The sequence below is a fragment of the Pipistrellus kuhlii genome, unplaced genomic scaffold, assembly GCF_014108245.1.
Source record: "Pipistrellus kuhlii isolate mPipKuh1 unplaced genomic scaffold, mPipKuh1.p scaffold_m20_p_23, whole genome shotgun sequence".
NCBI classification, from domain to species: Eukaryota; Metazoa; Chordata; class Mammalia; order Chiroptera; family Vespertilionidae; genus Pipistrellus; species Pipistrellus kuhlii.
In genome coordinates this window covers 7,408,575-7,432,115 of record NW_023425522.1, presented here as the reverse complement: position 1 = coordinate 7,432,115, position 23,541 = coordinate 7,408,575, and the positions used below count along the sequence as shown (strand labels likewise).

The window sequence follows — 23,541 nt, the reverse complement described above, 5'->3', positions numbered from 1 at the left end:
GTGCACGGGCGTCAGGTGACGCCTTCGTGTGCACAGACACCCGCGGTATCTAGGAAATCTAGGAAATCCGAACGCCATCTCCAGGATCCCCCAGCACAGGCCTGCCCTCTGCTCTGCCTCAGGGAAGTCTTGTGCTTTGGAACCTGCCCCATCACCAATGCACATTCTTCCCCCTTTTACCAGAGAGTGCCAAGCAGGGCTAGCGTGCCCGGCCTGCTTTCCGTACAGACAGGAGAGAGGGCACGGAGCTGGCCCTCTACCCTCTAACCTGGAACTCGCCAACAACCCCCAGGGCTGGGGCCGCCTGCAGGCCTGCTCCCCGGCTGCCCTTCTCCTTGGGGCACTCACAGGCTGGGTTGCCAGAGCCAGGTTAGCAGCCGAGTAGGGCCCTGACTCCATACTCACACCTTTCTCTGAACCCTAAATGTACTTCCCAGACCGGTCTCTTCCCTCCCCACCCGCCTCATGCACCGGCAGCATTCTGGCTGCTGACTATGTTGTTTCAGCCTTGGAAACGGCTACTGTCACCGCAGAGATGGGAGAGACGGTGCCTCTGGGTCTGAAGGCAGCTCCGCCGAGTCCAGAGAGGCTCAGCAATGGCAGCACCACTGAGAGCGGTGCGCCCGGTGGGGACGTGGGCAGGGAGCTGGGTGCACACGGACTCCGCACCTGTCAGCCCTCGCATCACGTCACTCCCTCCACCTGGGCTGGACAACACGGCCTTGACCGTTCACTTATTTCCTACGTGGACACACCGTTTCCTAGCAGCCCAGACATTCACGTTACTCACGGCCTATACGTTCGGGACCATCCCCAGGGCGCCGGCGCACTTTGGGGTGGGCGGACTCCACTGTAGCCGTGGCAGTGCCCACTTGATCAAAAAGCGACCAGGGCAGGACCTGAGAGGGCCACACTGGGCCTGAGACTCCGCCGGCTCCGGGGCCGCCACGCAGTTTGCTTTGACCGAAGCCATGCACATGGAGAGTTCAGAGCTTTGAGGGGGTTTATTGAGGGCAGCTTCCGAGTATCAAAAGGTGCTGAGCTTGTCTCCATCACAGGCAGGAGTCCAGCGGGTGGTCCCGTTGTTGCCGCTAGCGCTAGCCGGTGGGCCAGACCCCAACCACCACAATAGCCACGAGCAGCAACAGAATCACCATGATCATCCCTGGAAAACAGAAGCAGAAGAGACCCTTTGAGAGATGCATGTGGATGAGCGTCCCACGCCCTGAGCATCTTCAGGGAGGATGGCAGTGCCGTCCACCTGCTCTCCGGAGCCTTCACGTCGTGCTTCGAGGTGAGTCGGGTGCCAGCACTCCAGGGCACGGCCGCTGGTGAGTTTGCAACCCACCACCTCGAGAGTTGTGCAGCAAAGGACAGGCGCTCCTGACAGCAGGACTAGGGGTCCAGGGAGGGCCCCCACCCCACACATGTACACGTCAGCCTCAGGTCTAGCTTCTGTGTGCAGCCGGACCCTGTTTCCTGTTTGCATTGATGAGAGACCAAGAAAGGGAAGGGCTTTTGAGTTTACAAAGAAATTCATTCTAGAATCCGTTATCTCCACCACCCGCACGGCTTTGCCGTTTCTTCTTGAGCCCAAGACACTTATGTCGTCCATCTGTGAAAATACGCAATAGAGCCGGGACCGGTTTGGCTCAGTGGATAGAGCGTCGGCCTGCGGACTGAAAGGTCCCGGGTTCGATTCCGGTTGAGGGCATGTGCCTTGGTTGCAGGCACATCCCCAGTGGGGGGTGTGCAAGAGGCAGCTGATCGATGATTCTCTCTCATCCATGTTTCTAGCTCTCTATCCCTCTCTCTTCCTCTCTGTGAAAAATCAATAAAACATAAAAAAAAAGAAAAAAAGAAAATACGCAATAGAGGGCTTCTGCTCCACATACACATTTTTGTTAGTATTTTTTTCTGTTTTATTTCCTAACATTTTTTAGCTGGGAGACAAAGGCCAGCATCAGTCCTCAGGCCAGTCTGCTCCCTGTCTGTGCCCAGCTCCACCCACACCAACACCTGCTAACCCCAGCACCTGGGACAGGATTGCCCGTTCCTGCAGCGCTGATGAGAAGGCCCCCGAGAACTCGGCCACGTCACTCACTGGCTTCCACGCTTCCCAGTGTGTAATGAATGCTTACCACGCCAGGCACCCGGGGCCAGCATGTGCCAGGGGTGGGCATGGTTACCACACAGTAGCACTCAATCCTTTGCCTACTGAAGGGTCCCTGAGCACTGAGGCCCCAAGAAGGGAAGTGAGGAGCAGACGGGATAAAGCACCTGAACATGCTCTGTGAAGGAACAGGGGAGTGGAGCCCACAGGACCATGTGGTCGTGGCCACCAGGGCTGACCACCTCAGATGGAGGAGCTGTTTTGGGAGAGGTCGGGGTCCTGAGAGGTAAACAAGTTATTCTCTCATAGGAAGCCATTCGCTAGAAAACCACTGGTCACATCTGGCTACTTCAATTCATTAATGTTAAAAATTCAGTGCTTCAGTTGCACTAACCGTATTTCAAGTGCTTTAGAGCCACATGTGGCCAATGGCTACCATGTTGCCAGAGAAAGACAGACCATCTTCATGGACAGTTCTTTCTGACAGAGCTGAGTGTGCGGGGCTGTGGTTATCTTACTGCTGCACCAGCTTCTGCGACAGTGCCTGGGGTGGGACTCAATGCATAGCTGCTGAATGAATGAACGAAGGGCTGCTCAATGCCTTTTCAACACTCACTCTACACTTGGATAGCTTCCCACGCTGGGAATTCTGACTTTCCCTCTTCTTGCGTCAGTTTTGTTAAGTTATATTTTTCTGGGAAATTGCCATTTTTTTCTGAGTATTTAAAAATATTGGAATAAAACTATTCATTCTATTCTTATATCATTTAAATACTGTGCTAGATCTATAGGCCTGGCCAGGTATCTCAGTTGGTCGGAACATCGTCCCAATATGCCAGGGTTGTGAGTTTGATCCCCGGTCAGGGTACATAGAAAACTGAACGAAATGAGTGGAACAACAAAGTGATGTTTCTCTCTCTCTCTCGAAAATCAACCAACCAATAAAAATGTAAACGCTATGCTCTATGTCCTTCTGTTTATTTCTAACCACTTATTTGTGCACTCTTTTCTCTTGACTAGCCTTGCCACAAAGGGTGCCTGTTTATTAATCTTTTCCAAGAAAAATTTTGACTTTGACAATCATCTCTCGTTTATTTTGTTTTGTTAATTTCTGAATTTATTTTCCTTAATCCTACTATTCTGGATTTACTTTGTTGTCCTTCTCTAACTTCTTGAGTTGAAAGTTAACTTATTCATTTTCAATCTTCTAAATATTACCCTTCTACACCTATAATTTGATATGAAATAAATTTGACATGTTAGTTTCCAAATTATAAGTATTTTTAACAATTTTACCCTGACCAGATAGCTCAGTTGGTTAGAGTGCTGTCCCAATAAGCCAAGGTTGCAGGTTCGATCCCCGGTCAGGGCACATACAAGAATCAACCAATAAATGCATACATAGATAAGTGGAACAACAAATCGATGTTTCTCTCCCTTCCTCTCTCTAAAACCAATCAATAAAAATTGTAATAATTACTTTTTTGGCCCAATAATTATTTAGAAATGTGTTGGAATATTTCCAATTAATTGAAACATACTTACCAAAATGTATATTTTTAAAACTGCGATAATAATACACGTTCTATATTTTCATGTGAAAACATGTGATTTCTATTGGTGACAAAGTCATAAGTTCTAACACTACTGTTGTCTGTTAACATTCTTCTTAACTGAAGAAAATGCTGGCTCTTAATCAGAGGTTAGTGAAAATAGGAACGCACTTGGCTTTCTCCTCCCTGGTCAGGCTCCTGAATTCCAGGCACAGATCGCAGGGTTCACTGAGGCTCACAGTGTGAATTTACAACCCACCGTGTCAGCACCGCACGCCCACAGTTCTGATTGCCGAGGAGGGACTGAGAAACCCGCAGCAAGCTCCCCTCTCACCTCCCTGTAGCGAGGGGTGCATGTTTTCGAATACACGCCCTTTCTTTGACGACCCAGTCTTTGAGAGGACTCCCACTAGGAAGTTGAGATTTCTCCCGTCTTTCCGTGAACATAAACCTTTCTGCATCAGGAGCCAGCAAACTGTGGCCCAGGGCCCAAATCTGGCTTGTAGGCTATTTTTGTACAACTCATAAGCTAAGAATGGTTTATATATATATTGAAAAGGTTGTCAACAAAGAAGCCCACTTCCGGGGTCAAGCATCAGCCTAGGAACCAGGAGGCCACAGTTCGATTCCCGGTCAGGTCACATGCCCAGGTTGTGGGCTCGATCCCCAGTGTAAATGCAGGAGACAGCCAGCTGATCAAGGATTCTCTCTAAGCATGGATGTTTCTATCTCCCCCCCCCCCCCTCTCCCTTCTTCTCTGAAATCAATATGAGAATATTTTTTAAAAAAGAAAGAAAAAGAAGATGCCGCATGGTCCGTGGTCTGCGAAGCCTCGCTCACTGTCTGGCCTTCACAGTACCGGGCCGCGCCTGCTCTGTACACCCTGTGGCCGACAATGGCCCAGCCACGCATCAGCCACTTGTCCAGGTTCCGGTTTCCAGTTCTCTCTCCATTCGTTTCATCCGGGGATTTCCTTTCTTCCTTGTAAATTCAGCTACGCCTTAACATTTTAGGGGGCGTTGTAATATTTTTATCTAGCACTTCAAGATGCTTACAGTGAGGGGTGTGTGTGTGTGTGTGTGTGTAGGTTATCTCCATCTATCTTCTTGCCAGAACCGGAAGAACAAATTTTCTCATTCGTTTCTGCCTCCAGAAACATCTTTAGGTTGGTCACGAGCTCCACTTGGGCAGGAACCCCCCTACTTCTGAGAAGATGGAAATGGGGGACGCAGACAGTGAGGTGGAGCGTTGGGGCGAGGGCTGGCCCCCAGAGCCCGAGCTAACCCTGAGACAGGGTTGTGAGGAAAGCAGAGCTCACGGGCGGCACTTCAGGAAGGACAGTCACGTATCAGGCGGGTCAGAGGCGGAGAACAGGAGGCTGAGGGCGCCTGTGCAGAGGGTCCTGGACTAAGGCTGCGATGGCCCAAAGGAGAGGCAGAACAAGGGATGAGAACAAAGACCTGGAGAACAGCGACTGGTTGAGAAATGGAATCCTCACATCCGGTTTCAGCTTAAACACACAGACTGTCAGTCCCAGGGAAGAGCCTGCACGTCTCCTGCTTGGGCCACTGCAGGGACTGAGCTGCCGCTCCTGCCACCCAGCCCACCCCCCCAATCCAGCTGGAATGGGAATTGGATCAGACAGCTTCCTGGTTTCACACTCTCCGATGGCACCCTAGCCAGGTTGACTTAGAGGACAGAGCACTGGCCGGTGGAATGAAGGGTCCCGGGTTTGATTCCCATCCAGGACATGTACCTGGGTTTCAGGTTTGATCAGGGTGTGTGTGGGAGGCAACCAATCCATGTGCCTCTTTCTCACTGATGTTTCACTCTGTCTCTCTCCTCCCTTCCACTCTCTCTAAAAATCAATGAAAAAATATCCCCAGGTGAGGATTCACAACAACAAATTTTATTTTTATATATATATTTTCTATTGATATTTTATAGAGAGGAAGGGAGAGAGAGAGCTAGAAACGTCGATGAGAGAGAAACATCGACCAGCTGCCTCTTGCACACCCCCTACTGGGGATGTGCCCGCAACCAACGTACATGCCCCTGACCGGAATTGAACCTGGGACTTTCAGTCCGCAGGCCGACGCTCTACCACTGAGCCAAACCGGCTTCGGCCACAACAACGAATTCTGATAGCTTCACCTCAAGTCCAAACCCTCCCCAGCAGTTAGAAGGCCCTTGTCACCCCTGAGGCCACCCTACACCTGTGGCCTAGCCACCCTGGTCCTCAGCGGGCCGAGCTCCTGCTCGCCTCCCGGCCTGTCCTCCTGCCATTCTTTTCGCCCAGACATGGCTGCACACTCTTGGCCCAATTAATCCCTCCTCATCCCCCAAATCTCATGAGTGTCACTTCCTCGAGGAGCTATGTCCAGACCTCCAGTGGACCTCGCTCTTGCTGTCCCTCTCTCTCTGTGTGTCGTGGCCCTTCCTACATCCTAGCTTAGGTCCTCAGTGACTAGCTCCTCCGCTGGCCCATGGGTGTCCAGCACTGTGCCTGTCTAATCCACCACCCGACCCCCAGTGCTGGGGGCAGAGCCTGGCTCCCAAAAGGGGACAGCACATTCTTTTTTTATGTAGCAAACTTGAGGCCTGGTGCACGAATTCATGCACAGGTGGGGCCCCTTGGCCTGTCAGGTGATCAGGGCCGATTGGGGCCATCTTGCCCAGTCCCAATCGGAGCTGATGGGGGCCGGCTGGCCGGGGAAAGACCACAAGAGGTCTGCTGGCCAGAGAGGAGCCATGAGAGGGCTCCAGGGCGTGTCTGGCCCTCTTGTCCAGTCCTAATTGGCTGGACCACAGCAGCCAGCTAACCTACTGGTTGGAGCATCTGCCCCCTGGTGGTCAGTGTGCATCATAATGACTGGTTGAGCGGTTGATGGATTCAGTTGGACACTTAGCATATTACACTTTTATTATGTAAGATAACGTACTGAGTACCTGGCCGGCACAAGAGCCAATACAAAGGACACAGAAGCAATGGTCGGGAGCGAGAGAGAAGCTGGGGAGGTTGTCAGGAGGCCAAGAAGAGAGACACTTCAGTGCTGGTCTCCAAACGCTGGCACAGGGTTCTCAGAAGGGTGGACGGGCCCATTGGAACTACTGTTAATTCGTCATTTCTCTTTAAGCTTCTGATGGCTCTTTGACAGAAACTGTTATACAAATTGTCCAACAGTCAAGGTGTGGCAGGGCACACAATACCTGTGAAAAATGGAAATGCACTTCAGCCACTGACACCAGAGATAGTGTCACTTGATAATGTGTGATAAACTGGGTTCCTGTCCCCAGATGAAAAGGGAGACCGTGAGAGCAATGCCTAATAAGACTCTTACACTTCAAACCCTTTCAGAACAAACAGGGGCCTCCGGGGAGGAGGTCCTCAATAGGTTTGAGCAAACGGCTGTGCTCAGAGGGCCAGCGAGGAAGTCCTCCTGAGATGGCAAGTGACAGTGATAAGCAAAAGCCAGCCGTGGCCTTTGGATTCCTTTGGACAAAGAACAGGCGTTGACACACCTTATCCCCGCAGTCCTCTCTCCTTAAGGCCTGTGGCTGTCCTGGAATGTGACCACAGCCCTGGCACCTCTCCTGAATGGAGGCTCTCTCCTCTACAGGGTTTCAGAGGGAGGGGCGCAGGCAGGGTCTTGTGGAAGCCGGAGAGCCCAGCCAGGCTGCGGGTGGGGCACTCACTGCCAGGTCGGCACTGGCTGCCATGTGCGGGGGGAGGGGTGGTGTCGCCGGGCGAGTTCTCAGCAGCAGGGGACTCTCATCTGTTCCGGAGGAGGGAGAGGGGGTCCTGGGAGGTGGCTCCCCTCCCTAAGCCCCTTATAGCAGAGGTGGGGAACGTCCGGCCCGCGGGCCACGTAAGGCCGGCGAAATCATTTGGTCTGGCCCTGCCAAGGCATGAGGGGTGAGTTAATGAAATGTTTGATCAAACACAGCAGCTAATTTTTAAGCTGGTAATTTTTATGGCCTGAGAATGATGGTTATAGATATCCACATGGCCCTGGGCAGAAGAAACGTTCCCCACCCTGGCCGATAGCAAAAGGAAGCGCTGGAACTGAACCGGTGGGACTGACCCTGGGCTGCTCTCGCCCCTTCTCTGCACTGGGGCCTGTGTGGGGCTGATCAGGGAGAGGCCCAGACTTCACTGGGCTGCAAATCTGGTATAAAGAGGTTCTTCTCTCTTTTTCCTCTTCTTCCCTTTTCTTTCTCCTCCCTTCCTTCCTATATCTTTTTGTGGTGAAAACTGTGAACAAACACAAAAGGAGACGGAGTATGATGCGCTGGGAGTATGATGCACTGTGGTGACTGCATCGCTCGGCTTTAACAAAGACGGACCCATCCACCTCTCCGCTCCCTGCCCGTGCATCATTCTGAGGCACATCCCCATCCACTCCTAATAAATACACCAGTAAGGATCGCTAACAACACATCCTTAGAAAGAAAACGCCGCCACCACGCAGTGTGGGGCTCACAGTTTCTCAGACGGAGGCGGGAGGTGTCTGCACAGAGCAGGACCCTGTCCCGGTGGGAGGGCCTGAGCGCCCGCCCGCGGTGCCAGGAGCACCTGATGGCAGCCAGGCACCTGGGAGAGAGGACACGTCCGTCTCCCGCCTCAGAGGAATGCTTCCGCCTCAGGGACCAGTCATCCACCCCAGCCAAGGAAATAGCTGGCATTTCGGGACGAGGAGAGACAGCTGAACATCTGGGAACCTGCCAACTTCTTAGACAATGGATGCTCTCTGCCCCCAGCCCGGCGCGGGGACACCTGGCCAGCTCCTGACAGCGGATCACTTCCTCTGGCCTCGTCAGCCCCGCGGGCGGCGGCGGGCGGGCAGAGGGTGGGCGGGAGGCGGGCACCTGGCGGGGCAGCTTTCCTCCCGGGCACCCAGCGCCCCTCGCAGTTGGGGGGGGAGGGGGCCCATGGGGAGCCGCTCACGGGGGCGGGAAGAGATGACTGTTTCCTTCGGTCAGTTCACCAGATGAGTATTACCCAGCCACTTACAGTATTTAAAAGTCCAGCTCAGAGCAAATAAAAAAAGATGTAAGAAAATAAACTTCTTTTCGGACAGGGCAGGGATATGAAACGCAGTCTCTCAGGAACAGAGTTATGCTTTCTGAGGACTGTGCCTCTGGGTGAACGGTCCCCGTTTCTTTCCAGTGAAAACTGGAGGCCTGCGAGCTGTGGAGGCTGTGCTGCCAGCACCTCTGCCACAGCCGAGTGTAGGCAACAGCTCCTTGCTTACTAGAAAGGAAGGGGAGAAGAAGGGTGGGGAGAGGAGGGGGGGGTGAAGAGAGAGAGAGAGAGACCTCTATACTGGACACTTCTCCCCTTTAGCTGTAGGAAACGTGGGAGATTAGGATGGTGGGAGGGGAGGGGCAGGGAGGGTGAGGGGTGTCGGGAGAGGATACGAAGGGCAAGTTTATCTGCAAGTCTTTTTACCTGGTTTTGTGTATCACAAGGAAAGTCATACTAGTCATCTGCCATTGGTTGTTTGAACCAAAATAGACCTTCTCCTGCTGTCTGCGGCTCTCCCCAGGGGAGCTGCCGGGGCCGACAGACAGCTCTCACGCACTGATAACCCCCAGGCCCGCCAGGGACCTTGCTGCAAGGATCCTGCAGGTGTCGGCCCAGCTGTGCCTGTGCGGTGACATTTGCTTAAGTATTAGCCCGTCGGTTCTCACTGGTCAGACGTTTGCAGCCGATTCCCGAGTTAAGGCGGGGAATAAGCAGGAGAGAAGACAAAACTGAAATACGTATTTGTTTTCAAAAGTTCATGTAAATGTTCCCTTTAATCCCATTACTGAGCAAATAAGCTAAGAGAAGAGTAGACGCAGTGTGTTCACACAGGTGCATGTTGACATTCTGATTTTCAGCCGGATGCCTGGAGGCCTCGGCCACCCTGGAGATGCCCCTCGGCCTGGGCGGCCGGCTCGGGGCTGTTTGCTTTGCCGACTGCCGCAGGCGTGGGCCCCCACCACCTGCCTCCAGCGCCCACCAGCTCAGCGGAGCTGGGAAACCACCACAGGTCTTGGGTTTGCCCAGAACGGGGGAGGGGAGGTGGAAGGGTGGGGGGCAGGCCCCGAGTTGTCCGTGGACGATTTCCCACCAGGTCTCACATTTTCATTCCCCACACCAGTGCTTCCATGGCACACGGTGACCGTCTTCCCTGACTGGCTAAGCGGGCCCTCGCCACCCCTCCAGGCTTGCCCTCTGTTGGTGGTGAACCTTCCGTGCACTCAGCTCAGGGGCTGCCTACCTCCTCTGCGGACCTCACATCCTCTTTCCCCTCTGCCTCTCCCCATCCCTGCATCCCCTCCCCTCTCCCCCGGCCAAGGCGCTGCACTCGGCTCAGCTCCCGCACCTCTGGCGAGGCCCTGGGCGGGCGGGGCTGGGCGTGGCCCCTGGAGGCAGGTAAGCACAGCCAGGCTGCCGCTCTTCCCCCTCGGCCTCCATCTTTACACTCAGGTGACTGTTAATGTCTCTTTCCTGAGGTCACGGATCTCCGCGGACAGGTCACGTGGTAGAAGGGACACTGGTTGTAGGAGTCTGGGGGACCTGTCACTTTCTGGCTATCAGACTCTGGGGATGTTCCTTTACTCCGAGTTCCAGCATCTGGAAAGCAGCCTAGAAATGCTGAACAAGATGAAGTACGAGACTTCTAGAACTGAGCGGGCACTCCATCGATGGGAACTCTCCGGGGAGGCAGGCCCGGGGCCCCGTGCCTCTAGGAGAGACTTGGGCTGAGGTGGCATGGGACGACAGAGACCTTCCTACACTGGCACTCAGTCCTGCCCTCTGACGGCCGGCCGGACCCCGCCTGGGGCAAATGCGTCCTCCCTGTCCCTGGGGCTGGTGCCCTCTCAGCGCAGACAAGCGGTAACGCTCCACATACACAGAAAAACTCGCAGGGGAAGGCGCTGCTAGGGGAGAGGAGAGCAGGAGAGGTGTGTGCTGCGGAGAGAGGAGGAGAGCAGGAACCGGGGATGGGGACCTGAGAGCAGGGGGGCTGGGAGGAGGAGAAAAGCACTTGCCCAGAAACAGGAAATTAAAAGGAAGTAAGACCATGTGAGCAGGCAGAGGAGCGGACGAGGCCTGGTGAGACGCAGGTTCCCGGGCACAGCCACAGGGCGGAAGGTGAGCACTCAGCTGGCCAGTCCCATGGGAGAGCTCATCTCATAGCCCAGGGAGAGTCAGGCCCAGGAAGGGGTCCCAGTGCACAGCCCACGCGGGCACTGTGCCGGGGGAGACGTGCCCCTGACGGTCAGATCAACCGTGCCGAAGCCCGACCGGATGGGTGCTCACTGGGCGCCTGCTGTGGGCCGTGCCCAGTGGTACAGGGAGGGGCACACGCTGGCCCGTTTGGGGGCTCCCGGCCTCACGGGAGAGGCAGAAAGATCACCCACGCAGCCTTCCTCAGGCAAAACAAAAGCGCTCCGCGGAGGATACCTCCTCTGAGAGCCAGCAAAGACTCGGCCGTTGTCGTTGCTTCCTGCCGGAATGTGCCCACTCGTTTCTAGGCCCGCCCCCATGCTTGTCCTTAAAGTAAGAGGACCAGATGTCCCGCTTTTTAACAATTTGTCCCGTGTCCCGCAGCGTTTTAAAAAAGTCCCGATTTTTGGAAAGAAAGCATGATAAGCTAGGGAACGGCGGGAGAACGGGAAGGGAATTATATGGTTTTCGGCGGTCATGTGTCTATTTAGCCAAGATAGGAGTTTTATATTATTTTTGTTAATTTTATAATGTTAAACTTTAATCATAACAAATAATTGTTGAGAACTGATTATCGAGATCTGCTTATCAAAGGTCGCATTGTTGATCAGTTGTTAGAATTCACTCAAATGAGAAGTATGCCAAAGAATAAAAGAATACTATACACAATGTTTTATTATATTTGTAAATTGTACTTATGTTGAAATTTTTAAAAATATATTACAATACTATTTTTGCGTTCTATGAAAATTTTGGTTGCTCCATATGGACCAAATTTTTAATCAAGAAACCCCCTCCCCTCACCCCCACCCTGGCCAATGGTGTCCCGCTTTACCAATGTTAAAATCTGGTCACCTTACTTAAAGGGTGCTTCATTTCCCTTCCCCGAAATAAGTTCAGCCCGGCAGGGGCCACAGTTCCACGGCAGAGGCCTACTGCAGATAGATAACCCGTCACATTGGCAATCGGGGGCGGCCCGGGGCGGGTTGTCACGTCGATAATTTAGTGCCGATTCGCTGGCGCTATCACTGTTTGCTCAGAGATGTCCCCTCCCTGCCCGCACGGTGCCCCTGGGACCGGGGATCCGTCTGGAGTCTGGCAGGGATCCAAGTGTCTCTGACAAGACAGCCGGGACCTCTGCTATGGATATCTTGTTTTGACAACTCCCTCTTGACTAAGTGTCAAAAGATCTCTGGATGGCTCCAGGCGGGCTGCGGATTCACCGCCCCGGGCCCTCAGCTGGGCCCGGGACCGGAGCGGCCGCCTGGCATCGGCCGGGGATGCGGGCTGGGCGAGACAAGCAGCGCTGCTGCCCGGTCCTCGCTCAGGTACAGGGAGGCTGGGCAGAGTGTGGGGGCATCGTCACAGGTCTTTCTCAACACAGCACATGATCACCCATCTGGTTTTTAAAAAATATATATATATTTTTTATTTTTTACAGAGAGGATGAGAGAGGGATAGAGAGTTAGAAACATTGATGAGAGAGAATCATTGATCAGCTGCCTCTTGCACATGCCCTTGACCGGAATCGAACCTGGGACCTTTCAGTCTGCAGGCCGATGCTCTATCCACTGAGCCAAACCTGTCTTGCTGATTTTTATTTTTATTTTATTAAAGCAAATCATTTGACCAAGATGTAAAAGGCTACCAGGTGGTAGATCTGAACGGAGTCTCTGAATTCCAAACCTCAGAAAGGCATAGGACTGGGCGAGGGAGGGAGGGACGCCTGTCCCCCTGACCTGCCTCTGCTGTATACAGCTGCGGGGGCGGGGATCGCTCTTCTCCAGGGGTTCTGGCTTTCGGGGCGAGCAGCGCTGGGCTCGGTCACAAACGCGGCCGGAAGGTCCCAGGACATGCCTGTGTTCCGACTCCTCCTGAGACGTGGCTGGCCCAAGGATCCCTTAGGTTCTTGCAAGTAACCGACATCATCCAGATAAATTACATGTTGTTTAACCTAAATGAGCCAGTCATTTCCTCTTACAGTAACCAAAACCTTTCCATAAAGACACCATCAGCAAAAGTAACTGTCTCTAATTATTTGGAAAAAAATGTGAGTAACCCGAGAACCCTTTCGCTTTGCCCGTTTACTGCCTAGCACATGTGTCAAACACAAGGCCCGCGGGCCAAATCTGTCCCGCCAGGCCTTGCAATGTGACCCGCACCGCGCTGTCATCACTGCACTCCGCTGCGTTTCCATCACAATGACAGTTTATGACTGTTCAGTAAACCATTCGGCCCACAATTTAGGCTGGATTTTAGATTTTGGCCCCTTCTCTGATTGAGTTCGACACCTCTAGTAGAGGGCTCCTTGCTGCGCTCCGCCAGGTCCCGAAGTGCCTGCTGCCTCTCGGAGACCCGGCTCTCGCTCGGTCCGTGTCCTGGAATGTCACACGTGTGTGCTGTGGGAAACATACAGATGCCCCGAGGAGTCCATGTGAGCGGGAGAGGCACTCAAGTTCTGGGGCAAACAGTGGAGCAAAGACGGGCAGGAGAGCTCCTCTGTGTAGACGCAGCGGACAAGCCCTCCACTGGACCCGTCCTCCCCAGGGCACACCCTGGGTGAGGCAGGTCCCCGGGAATGCACGCTGTTCCTGCCACCGCAGTGCTTTTCCTAAGAGCCGCATCTACCGTTAGCTGCTCGATAAACATTTAATCAACAAATGTAACAGAAGGCCCCACTCCTGATGAGGTTAGGAAAGCAAAGAAGGCATTTATAACCTCTGGATTTGCACCCTCTATCGGCTTTCGATTTGTGTAACAGGTATTGACTGAGCCTGAACAGGGCTCCAGGCACTGTACTAGGCACAGGCGACACAGCACGAACAAAACAGATGAGAACCCCTGCCTCTGCCTCACTGAGCTGCTGTGTGTGTGTGTGTGTGTGTGTGTGTGTGTGTGTGTGTGTGTGTGTGTTAAGGGGTGCAGTGGGTAAAGATAGACAAAAACCAGAGTAAGGAAACTGTGCAGTGTGCTGGTTACGTGCTAGAAAGAGAATGAAGCTTATCCTCTTGGTGCTGTGGCCGCGAGGCGGCAGCTCGGAGGCACGGTCCCTTTCCCTCGGGCCCTAGAAGCACGTGGGGAAGGAGGGCTAACGTTTTCCAGAAACCGGCCCCCCCACAGCGGGGTTTGGAAACGTCTCGGGGAGATTAGGGTGCCTTCCTACGGGCATCAGAAGACTGGCATCCTGAACGTTAATAATATGTGAGCGTAGGAATAACACATGACGAAGCTCTGCTGGAATGAGGGTGAGGTAATGACAACTGGAAACAGAAAAGGGACTTGTTATGGAGCAGAGAGGCGAGGGGAGAGGGAGAGCGTGTCCGTGGGCGCCAGCACCCTCCAGGGCAGGGACACCTGGTGGGGACTCTGTGCCCGCCTGGCCTGCGGGACAAGGATCTGCCACGGGGTCGGACAGGGAGCAGCGGCACAGCGCTTCCTCCCGGCGCTCGCCCGCTGGAGAGTGTGCGTAAGCCGGCCGCCTCACTGGGCTTCCGCTTCAGCTCTGGCTGAGGGTCACCAGCTAGCTGTGGCGGGAGAGGGAGGATGAAGTCACAGACGCAGGATGACACCCCAGGTCTTCGAGGACCCTGGTGAGGGCATTTCGCTGACGCGGGGACAGCCAGCACCACCCTGGTACTGCGGGTGGGGAGCCACTCTGTCATCTGGGAGGCCACATCTGCCCCCACTAATCCCAGCATTCCTGTGGCCTCCAAGGTGACACGGATTATATATAACCGAGAGCAGAAGAAAGATGACTGCTAAGAGCTGTGGGAGAAAAGAAAAATAAGGGCTGGAGAGAGAGTCAGACGGGGCCCTTTCACTTTAAGAGCAGAGTCTTTTCCCAAATAACCAGAGCAGATGTCAGGATCACTCAGGCTGGCCGTGAAGCCTTCCCCATCCGGCAGCGGAGAAATGAGCTCTCCTGTGCTCAAAGGCCCCTGCTTCCAGCGGCCACCGTCAGGCGACAGTGACTCTGTCCCACTGACCTCTACCCAGTGTGCCACTTCCCAGCTGCAGCAGGATGACGGAGGCTGTGTGTGTGTGTGTGTGTGTGTGTGTGTGTGTGTGAGAGTGTGGGTGTGAGAGTGTGAGTGTGTGTATGAGATGTGTGTGTGAGTTTGAGTGTGTGTGTAAGTGTGGTCGGGTGTGAGCGTGCATGTGTATGTGTGTGAGAGTGTGTGTGTGTGAGTATCAAGGTGTTTGTGCATGTGTGTATGAGTGTAAGTGTGTGAGTGTATGAGTGTGTGTGTGTGTGTGAATGTGAGTGTGAGAGAGAGTGTGTGTATGAGTGTGAGTGTGGGTGTGTTTGTGTGAGTGTGAGTTGTGTATGTGAGTGTGGTATGTGTGGGTGTGAGTGTGAGTGTGGGTGTGTTTGTGAGTGTGAGTGTGTGAATGTGATTGTGTGAGTGTGAGTGTGGTTGAGTGTGTGTGTGTGTGTGTGTGTGTGTGAGTGTGTGTACACGTGAGTACAGGCTTTCCCCCTTTGCAGCCTGGAAGCCAGTTGGCTTCATTCCAATCAAGGGGCTGTCACTGGGGAGGGACCCAGTCCTCGGAGCCTAGACTCAGGTGGACACTACCACCCTGAGCTCCCAGACTGGTCCTGGCGAAGAAACGAGCTCAAGCACTTGCTGAGCACACACCACCTGGAACATGCATGTTCTCAAGCGACCGCTGCTGCGGTGACTACCAACTGGAAACCTCTCTTGCGACTAAGGGGCGTTCACAGCTTAACGTTTGGACAGGAGACACTCTGAGCTGCCCCCTCTCTGTGATCACATTAGCCGGCACATCTTCCCCACGGCACACGCCAAGAGCGCAGGAGACAGGGGCGCTGGGAGGGGCTGGCCAGCCTCCTGCCCTCAGGCATGACGAGTGCCAGGGTAACCACCGAGGCTGCCACATTCTGCTTGAAAATCCGCCCACCTCACTCTTCAAACTCCATCACGGAAAAAGACTTTGAAACGTATGCAAAGGCTCCCAAGGCCTGTCAGCCGGAATGAATGAAAACACGCAGCGAAGGGCAGGGCGGTTTCCATTTGCTCTCCAGGAGGGATGGGCATCTTCTGCTCAGGTGCCCAGGCCTCCGCCGCAGGCCCGGGAGCACTGCCGTCACTAACGCGCTGCTGCAGCCGGTGCCCGCGGCAGGACAGAGTGAAAACGAACAGGTGCACGCACGGTCGGCTGCCGGTTTTCCAGCAGCAGGAAGGGAGCCATCAGAGTTGTGAGCCCCGTGGGCGGCACTGACACTGGTAGAACGAGAACAGAAAAGAGCCTTAGAAGGCCTCTGCACTGGGGCATGCGAAAAGGGCCTCCTACCAAAAGTCTCAGTAGCACCAAGCTCGCTGCTCCATCTGGGAAATACGCAGGCCCAACAGGGACAGTCGGGCTGCAGGGCTGCGACGCCCGGTGCACGGCGACACTGCAGGCACAGTTGGACCGTGCAGTGAAGATCTCTCCCTTCATGGCGGGGAACGCGGCCACGCCGTCACCTCCTTTCAGGACTGTCCTCAAACACTTCACCGTCCCTGACACAGCCTCTGGGAGCAGCACGTCATCCGAGGAGCCATAACCTGGCCTTGGCAGAGGGGATGCCGCCGAGTGTGGTGGTGACTCTCAAGGTAGCAACCAAGGTGGGTGCTTCTAAGTGAAAACGCAGAGTGGGCACTGGGTGCCCTCAGAACCCGACAGCTCTGGTGATGCCCACTGAACAACGGACAGACCCCTGGCTAGACATTCCGGAGTATGACTGGCCTAAAACTGTTAAGCAAAGATTCTATCGGCAAGAAGGATGAACAGACATGCCCGAGGCCCAAGGATGCATGCAGCAGAGTCAGAAGACCAGGACACAGCTGCACCTGAGGGGAGCGGGTGGGAATACGCTCCTGAGAAGAGTAGCTCATGTCACTGTTTAAGGAGAAGCCCACCCAGGCAGAAGGCCTTCTCCTTTCCCTTCCTCTGAAGGCAGTGAGGTGGAAAAGGGTGTGGACCATAGAACACAGTCACAGAAAGGCACACCAATGACACAACTGAGTACCAAGGGCCACACACCAGCCTGTTCCAGCCAATGAGGCAACTGGCAGTCACATCCTAGGCATGAATCCACCGAACAGCTGCCCTTCAAATGTGTGTTGTTGGTGCAGATAATAAAAGTGTCTGTATAGAATATTAAAACGATGTTATCAACTTCTCCTGATCTACCCTTCTGGGAAGAAGTAAGACAATTCAAAATGACAGATTTGGCTTTGAAATATTTGTGGGCTGCCCTGGCTGGTTTGGCTCAGTGGACAGAGTGTCGGCCTGCTGACTGAAAGGTCCAAGGTTCGATTCCGGTCAAGGGCATAGACCTTGGTTGTGGGCACATTCCCAGTGGGGGCTGTGCAGGAGGCAGCTGATCGATGTTTCTGACTCTCTAGCCCTCTCCCTTCCTCTCTGTAAAACATCAATCAAATATATATATATTTTTTTAAAGAAAAAAATATTTGTGGGCTTACATGTGTTGGTCTGTCAGATATTCCAGAAATAATTTCAAAGGAAAATTAAAAAGTTGAATTATGACACATTTCCAGTGAAACAACCCAGTGTCCCCTCCTTGGCCTTTCATTCTCACACGTTGCCCTCCTCACGTCTCTGCGCCTGGCAGGGAGGGTTCACGCGGCTTCAAGCCTCTGCAGGCTTCTATGCACCCCGCACACGACAGCAGCGTTAGGCCTCAGCTCAGAAACGCTCCCCCCGCAGTGCCATGTGGCTCTCAAGCCCAAGGCAGTCTTAGGATTGCTATTCTAGGCTTCTTCTAAATGGTGAACACAAATATTACCAAAATAAACATATTACTTAGGTAAACTGACTGGGTTCCTAGTTTAGGTCTGTAGGTTCCTTCTGAGGTAGCTGACCAGCACAGACATCATGTTTTTGTATTTTGGTTGATTTACTCAATTGTTTACATGGTTAAGGCTCAAATATTGCTTGGATATTAAGAATCAGGAGCATGGATTTCAAATGGCATTTTTACTTGGTGGTAATTAATGCAGAGAGATTCTAGCAGCTAGAACAATACTTGGCACATAATGAGTGTTCAATAAATATGTGTTGAAAAACAAATGAATGAATGAATGAGTATAAACTATCAATGTATTGGGTTATTAAGGAGCACTGGTTCTAAAGAACTACTAGTATAAAAGTGTACAAGTAAGTACAGTTGGTATTGCCAAACTCAAAATATATTGCCCATTAGTGGTTAGTAATTTGCATATAAAATTCTAGGATAATATATTCTATGTGTATCTTTCAAATAAATGAACAGAGTTACATTTTAGTGAAATGCTGGGATTTTATCAGACATCCCGGGTTCTTTCTAACACAGATGATACAGACTCAGAATTCTCAGCCAAGTAGACCCCTTTTGTGTCAAATCCAAAAGTTCCAGTTCTGACTTCATTCAGTCCCTGTAACATTTTATCACCCTCTATTTGCAGATATTCCAGAGAAGGCTATTACTCAAAAAAATCACCGGATGCTAGAAATGCCATGCTTATGTTTAGGGCAGTGCTGCTCGGGGCATGACCTCCAGTGCATGGGCATCATGGCGAGCCGGTCAGAAATGTAACTTTAGGGGCTGCCTCACACCTCCTGAGTCTGAGGTTCTGGAGGTGGGGCCCAGGACTGGGTGTTAACAAGCCCTCCATGTAATTCTTGTAGCACTGAAGGCTGAGAACCATTGGTGTGGAGGTTAGGATCCAAAGTCCACCGGCAGTTCTCTGCACTATGTGATCAAATACCACCTGTTAACGTGCTAGGAGGTGTCGTGGCTTTCTCTGGGCACTAGGAAGACAATGAGCAGGGTCCCCCAGCTGGTGGGGAGGCCACGATCCTGGGGGCAAGAGCGGCACCCTGGACTGTCATTGGAGACCCAGCCCCCCCGAGGAAGAGGCGCAGCCAGAGTCGTGCTTGACGCACAAACTCATTTGTTGTCACACTTCAGCCCCGATCCCACACCAGTATTACCTTGGCCTCATTTCCTCTGACAGAGGCAATGCTGCACCAGGAGGTCTGCAGGACCACGGCAGCTGCCGGAGTGGCCAAAAGCTGCTCTCACTTAAAATGGGAGAGCCAGGGAATCATCCCTGCTGGGTCGCCAGACTTTTCTATTTAGCATCAGGCTGAGCCAGATGGCCTCCCCTGCTAAGGAACTCTGACCCTCGTCTTGGACCCAGGAGCCCAGGGAATGGCCCAAGCGAGGAAGAAGAACCCGAGACGAGAAGTGCATGGCGGAAGACGCTGGTGGTTCGGTTCTAATGGAATGGCTGGACTGCAAAGCGGCCAGGGTGACAGTCCTGGCCTTGGATACCGTTTGTGTTTCTAGGATGCCTGAAGAAGGAAGAACTGGGATGCTCAGGCACTGGGTGCGAAGTGCGCCAAGAGGAGATGTTCTGTCACTCACACACAGTTAGTCACAGCTGCCTGCCATCCCAGAGAGTCCCCAGAGGGTCCCCCAAGCTAGCATGCTGGAGAGCTGGCGCTAACGCCCGGGCAGACTCCCTGCTAACTGTGGTGAGGAAATGAGAGCGGGAATGCCTGGTGATTAGTTCCTTATGGCCCTGACATTCCTGAAGTACACTCTTTACACCCCTGGAACACTCCTGCATTCTTGATAGCAGGACTGCAGGGCGAGCTTTCCGCTCCGAGCACTGTCTTTTATTGACTCGCAATATCCTAGGCGCGAGCCCGGCCTCCCCCTCCTCACGCCCCTCCCTCGCCATGGCCGCGCTCTCCGCGCTGTGCCTTGTTCTCTTTCTAAGAATGCAATAAACATTTCAGCACAATCTTTTCAATCCACATTATTTATAATATTCCGAACATCCATCGAGCCTGGCTAGAATGCGTGGTAATAAATCAAACTTAACAACAACAAAGGAGGAGGGGGGGGGGCGGGGAGCCCAAAAAAATCACCCTTTGGCTGGGCTAAAGCCTGAGACATTTCATTCCCCAAAGGGTTTAGTTATGTTGGGAAAAGTGAGATGGGGATGAGACTCAAGGTTTAGAATGACAGAGCCAGGAACTCAAATCCATAGGCATAATCATAACTTTGCAGAAATCTGCAAACAAACGGACCTCGGAGGGGTGTCAGGAGGATAAATGAGATACGTGGGAAGCACTCTGCGTGCCGCATAAAAGCAACCGGAGCCCGCTTCTCCTCTCTGGGTCCAAAAGGTCATCTCCTTGGAACAAACAGACTCAAGGCCCTCCTCGCCTGGAGCCCGAGTCTTTGCTAATTAATATCCCTCTACAGGCCAGAATGGGGGGGGGGGGAGGGACTTTGGGAGGGAGCCCTGAAGTGGGGGCTGCCACAGGGCCCAGCAGGCAGTGTGATTATGGCAGCCCTGGCCACGCGGTCCGGCTCCAGTAGCCACCTCTGGGCGGTGACCCTGCCCTCCCTTCCCCACCCGCGAGGACCCGCCGGGCCACACGCAGCCAAGGTCTCTCCACATGGGTTCCGCTCGGGCCCGGGGGAGGGAGGCGGAACTTGTCCCACACCCATGCTGTGTGGCGCTCTGTATAGTCTGACTTTCTCCTCACAGAGAGGAATCTGGCTCAAGAGCTCGCTGATGATTTCAAAATTTATCTAAACAAATGCGGAGGCCAGCGGAGGCGATTGGCTAATTGCATAATTGGCCTGAGGCCTTCCTGCGCTGGCGATTTCCCCGCTCGCTCTGCATCTCGCCCTGGAAACCCAAGCCGCTCAGCCCGCCGTGGAGCAGGCGAGTGTTTACATGGCTAGACCTCAGCCTAGCGGCCCCGCCGGTTCTAGTCTGCCGAGCTCGGCCGTGGGCCCGTCAGTGGTCCCTCTGACAGTTTGCTGGCTAGGAGGTGCAGCTGTGTTTCTGTTCTCTCTGAAGACATTGAATATTCGATCAGAGTAACTGAATCGTAATGGTCTTTTCATCGTGATGATCTCAGGCTGGTGCTGGGGAGATGACCCTAACTGGCTGGCTGGTCAGGAGACTTTTCTATAATAATGTCAGGCAAGGAAGTAATTTTTCTTATTTGAATGGTCAAGGCTGCCAACTAGCTTCAGCACAGCTACCACGTTGCATGGCAACTAAATCATAGGTCAGATTTTGTCACCTGCTCACTGGACTGGGTGGCAGGCAGGTCTCAACCAACGTTCTAAAAGGGATCTGGAACCAGCCTGGCTTGTTCATCCCTTCTGCCAGTGTCCAAAAACAACAAACCAAGTTTATGGGTGCTAGCCGCATTTGTTTAAAAAGTCTCCTAAAGCCCAGCAGCTTCTTCCTGACGCCCCCATGTCACGGGAACCACAGCGCCTTCATCGCCTGACTCTTACAGTTACTGGTCTGTTTACAACCTCCTCCACTCCTGCCGCTGCTGCTGACACCGAACCCTCTTCTCCAGACTCTCCGGGCTGAGCGGTTTACCCACACCCCTTGGGGTTCTTCCTTGGTAGGTTTCCACTCTCACCCCGGCACCCAAGGGGACTTCCCTCCTCAGCGCTCACCTCCTAGGCTGACCTCCTGTATCCCGGGGGCTTCCCCATCGCTCCTAAGTAGAGGCTGGAGTGCCTGGTGCTGGGAGGCCGCTGCTGTTCTCTCTGCTTCTTCCTTTAGTCCCTCTCCCTGTCATTCTCCCTTTTCCAAATTGACCCACTTAGACACGCTGTCTTCCTATCTTTACTCATAGAGTGTCCCTGCCAGGTAAGGAATGAAAAAGCCCGTGACTTTACAGCCATACAGCTTTGGTCCTATCCTGGCTACCCCCCTGCCCAATGGTGTGATTATAGGCGAGCTACTTTGCCTGTCTGGGTCTTACCTATAGCATTAGGGAACAGTAACATACATAATGAGTTGGGCACAGTCTCTGTAACATAGTAAGTGCTCAATAAACATTCACTTGTCCTATTACGGAGTCTTTATCAGACATGTTTTATGGTGTGCCCAAAGCCCTTTCCGATGGGATCTGTTTGGACCAAACTTCTGGTTGAAGGGTGAGCCAAGGCAGCTGTGGTTTGCACCCCATGACCCCACCCAGTGAGCCAGTGACGTGGGCATACAGACAGGTCCGCCAATCCACAGGCTGGCCAGCTGCCCCTGCCCATTTTAGCGTGGCTTGCAAAGCTGAACTGGGCAATCAGGTTCTTCTCTCTGGAGCTGAACTAGGAGATAAGGAGCAGAGCAGGCTGGCAGGTCTGCCTTGCTTCCTAACAACGGTAACGTGTCCCTATGTGAACCCACCCCACCAAAAAGACCTCCCAAAGAACAAAAGTGTAATAAATATCTATCTCATGCTACAGAATATGCACTTTAAGCAAAAGATAGAATCTGACTAAAGGAATACATTTTGAGTCATCAGTAAGATGGTTGGAAGGCCTTGTGTCCTTTAGAAATCATCGTGAGACATTTAAGACATGAACAAGGTCCGTTTGAGTCGGTCACCTTCTGGCGCCCACCCCATTTCACACCCAGCTTCTACAGTGCCTGAAGGTAAAACCAAGATGGAAGTCTCCACAAGTCAAGGTGAGTAAGAGGACACTCTTTTCTAGGTAACTTCCTGGTCACTCTGGAGAATGTCCCCACCATGGTATCTGATGAAAACTCCTGAAGCTTATGGGGCATAGGTTGTTGGTGGGGCCATAAGAGAAGGAACGGTGGGAAATGGCAGCTGGTGAAGCTTAGTGAGGGCAGGACTTAAAGGTTCCAGATGGGACCTAGAGTGAGTCAAGAGGAGAGAAGCTAGGCATTCTCCATCTATCACTAAGGTATTCTGTATTGGGTACCATGTTAGGTGCTGGGAATAGTGGTCAAGAAGGACTGACACCTGGCCCCAAGGAAGTTACATGCTAATGGGGAAACAGACATCCAGATAACCACACAATGAAATAATTACAGGTCCCAGATAACAAATGAGGCACTATGATAAGAGCTACCATAAGGGAGTGGTAAGATATGGCCAAAAAAAAAACAAAAACAAAAAAAACCACAGCAGCAGCTGGGCAAAGACCATTCCAGTTGGAGGGAGTAGTAACCGCAGAATACCTGGGGAGTTCTCAGACTGGAAGGCCTTCTTGAGAGAACTCTCACAGCATGAGGCAAGAGGGTGAGGTGAGGGGTGGTGGCAGTGGAGATGGGGCATTTGAAATATACTTTAGGATAGAATTAACAGAGCTTCTTCTGGATAAGAAAGAAGGCTGTGATGATAGCAGGAGAGGAAACAAGATTTCAACTTGGAATAACCAGGTCAATGGCGCCATTTCCTGAAATGGAGAGAATGAGGGGGTTCTGGCCATGCTGTACAGCGATTCAAGCTAAGGTAGTCAATACACAGTTGGAAGAGCAGTCTAAATCTGAGGCTCGGAAGACAGAGCTTGCTGGGCACAAAACAGTAACTCTGTGACGTCTGCTGTAGAGCTGTGTGCGGGCGAGAGACCCGCAGGAGAGGAGACACACAAGGCTCCGAGAGTTGTCACGAGTAACCTGGGCAATGGGGACCTCTGAAAGGCTTCACTTAGTGGGGAGAAGTGGTGGTGGGGGAAAGGGCTGATATAGCAAACCCACATTTCCCAAAGCTCACACCGGCTTCAGTGTGGAGAACAGATTGGGAAGGAGAGGAGTTAAAGAAAGAAAGATGAGTTAGGAAACAAT

At 52.9% G+C, this 23,541-nt stretch overlaps 1 protein-coding gene across 2 annotated transcripts in view; it reads right to left on the bottom strand.

The window, feature by feature from the left end:
- Positions 1–989: 989 nt before the first annotated feature.
- The window catches only part of STX8 (syntaxin 8), a 218,425-nt gene continuing 195,873 nt past the window's right edge, over positions 990–23,541 (bottom strand). The window contains exon 8 of one of the 2 annotated variants that reach the window (XM_036452224.2): positions 990–1,165. In XM_036452224.2, the coding sequence (XP_036308117.1) occupies positions 1,098–1,165 (68 nt within the window). In that variant the 3' untranslated portion in view covers positions 990–1,097. Of the gene's footprint in view, positions 1,166–6,835; positions 6,877–23,541 lie in introns of those variants that run through there. The other variant, XM_045586531.1, reaches the window with a different exon arrangement.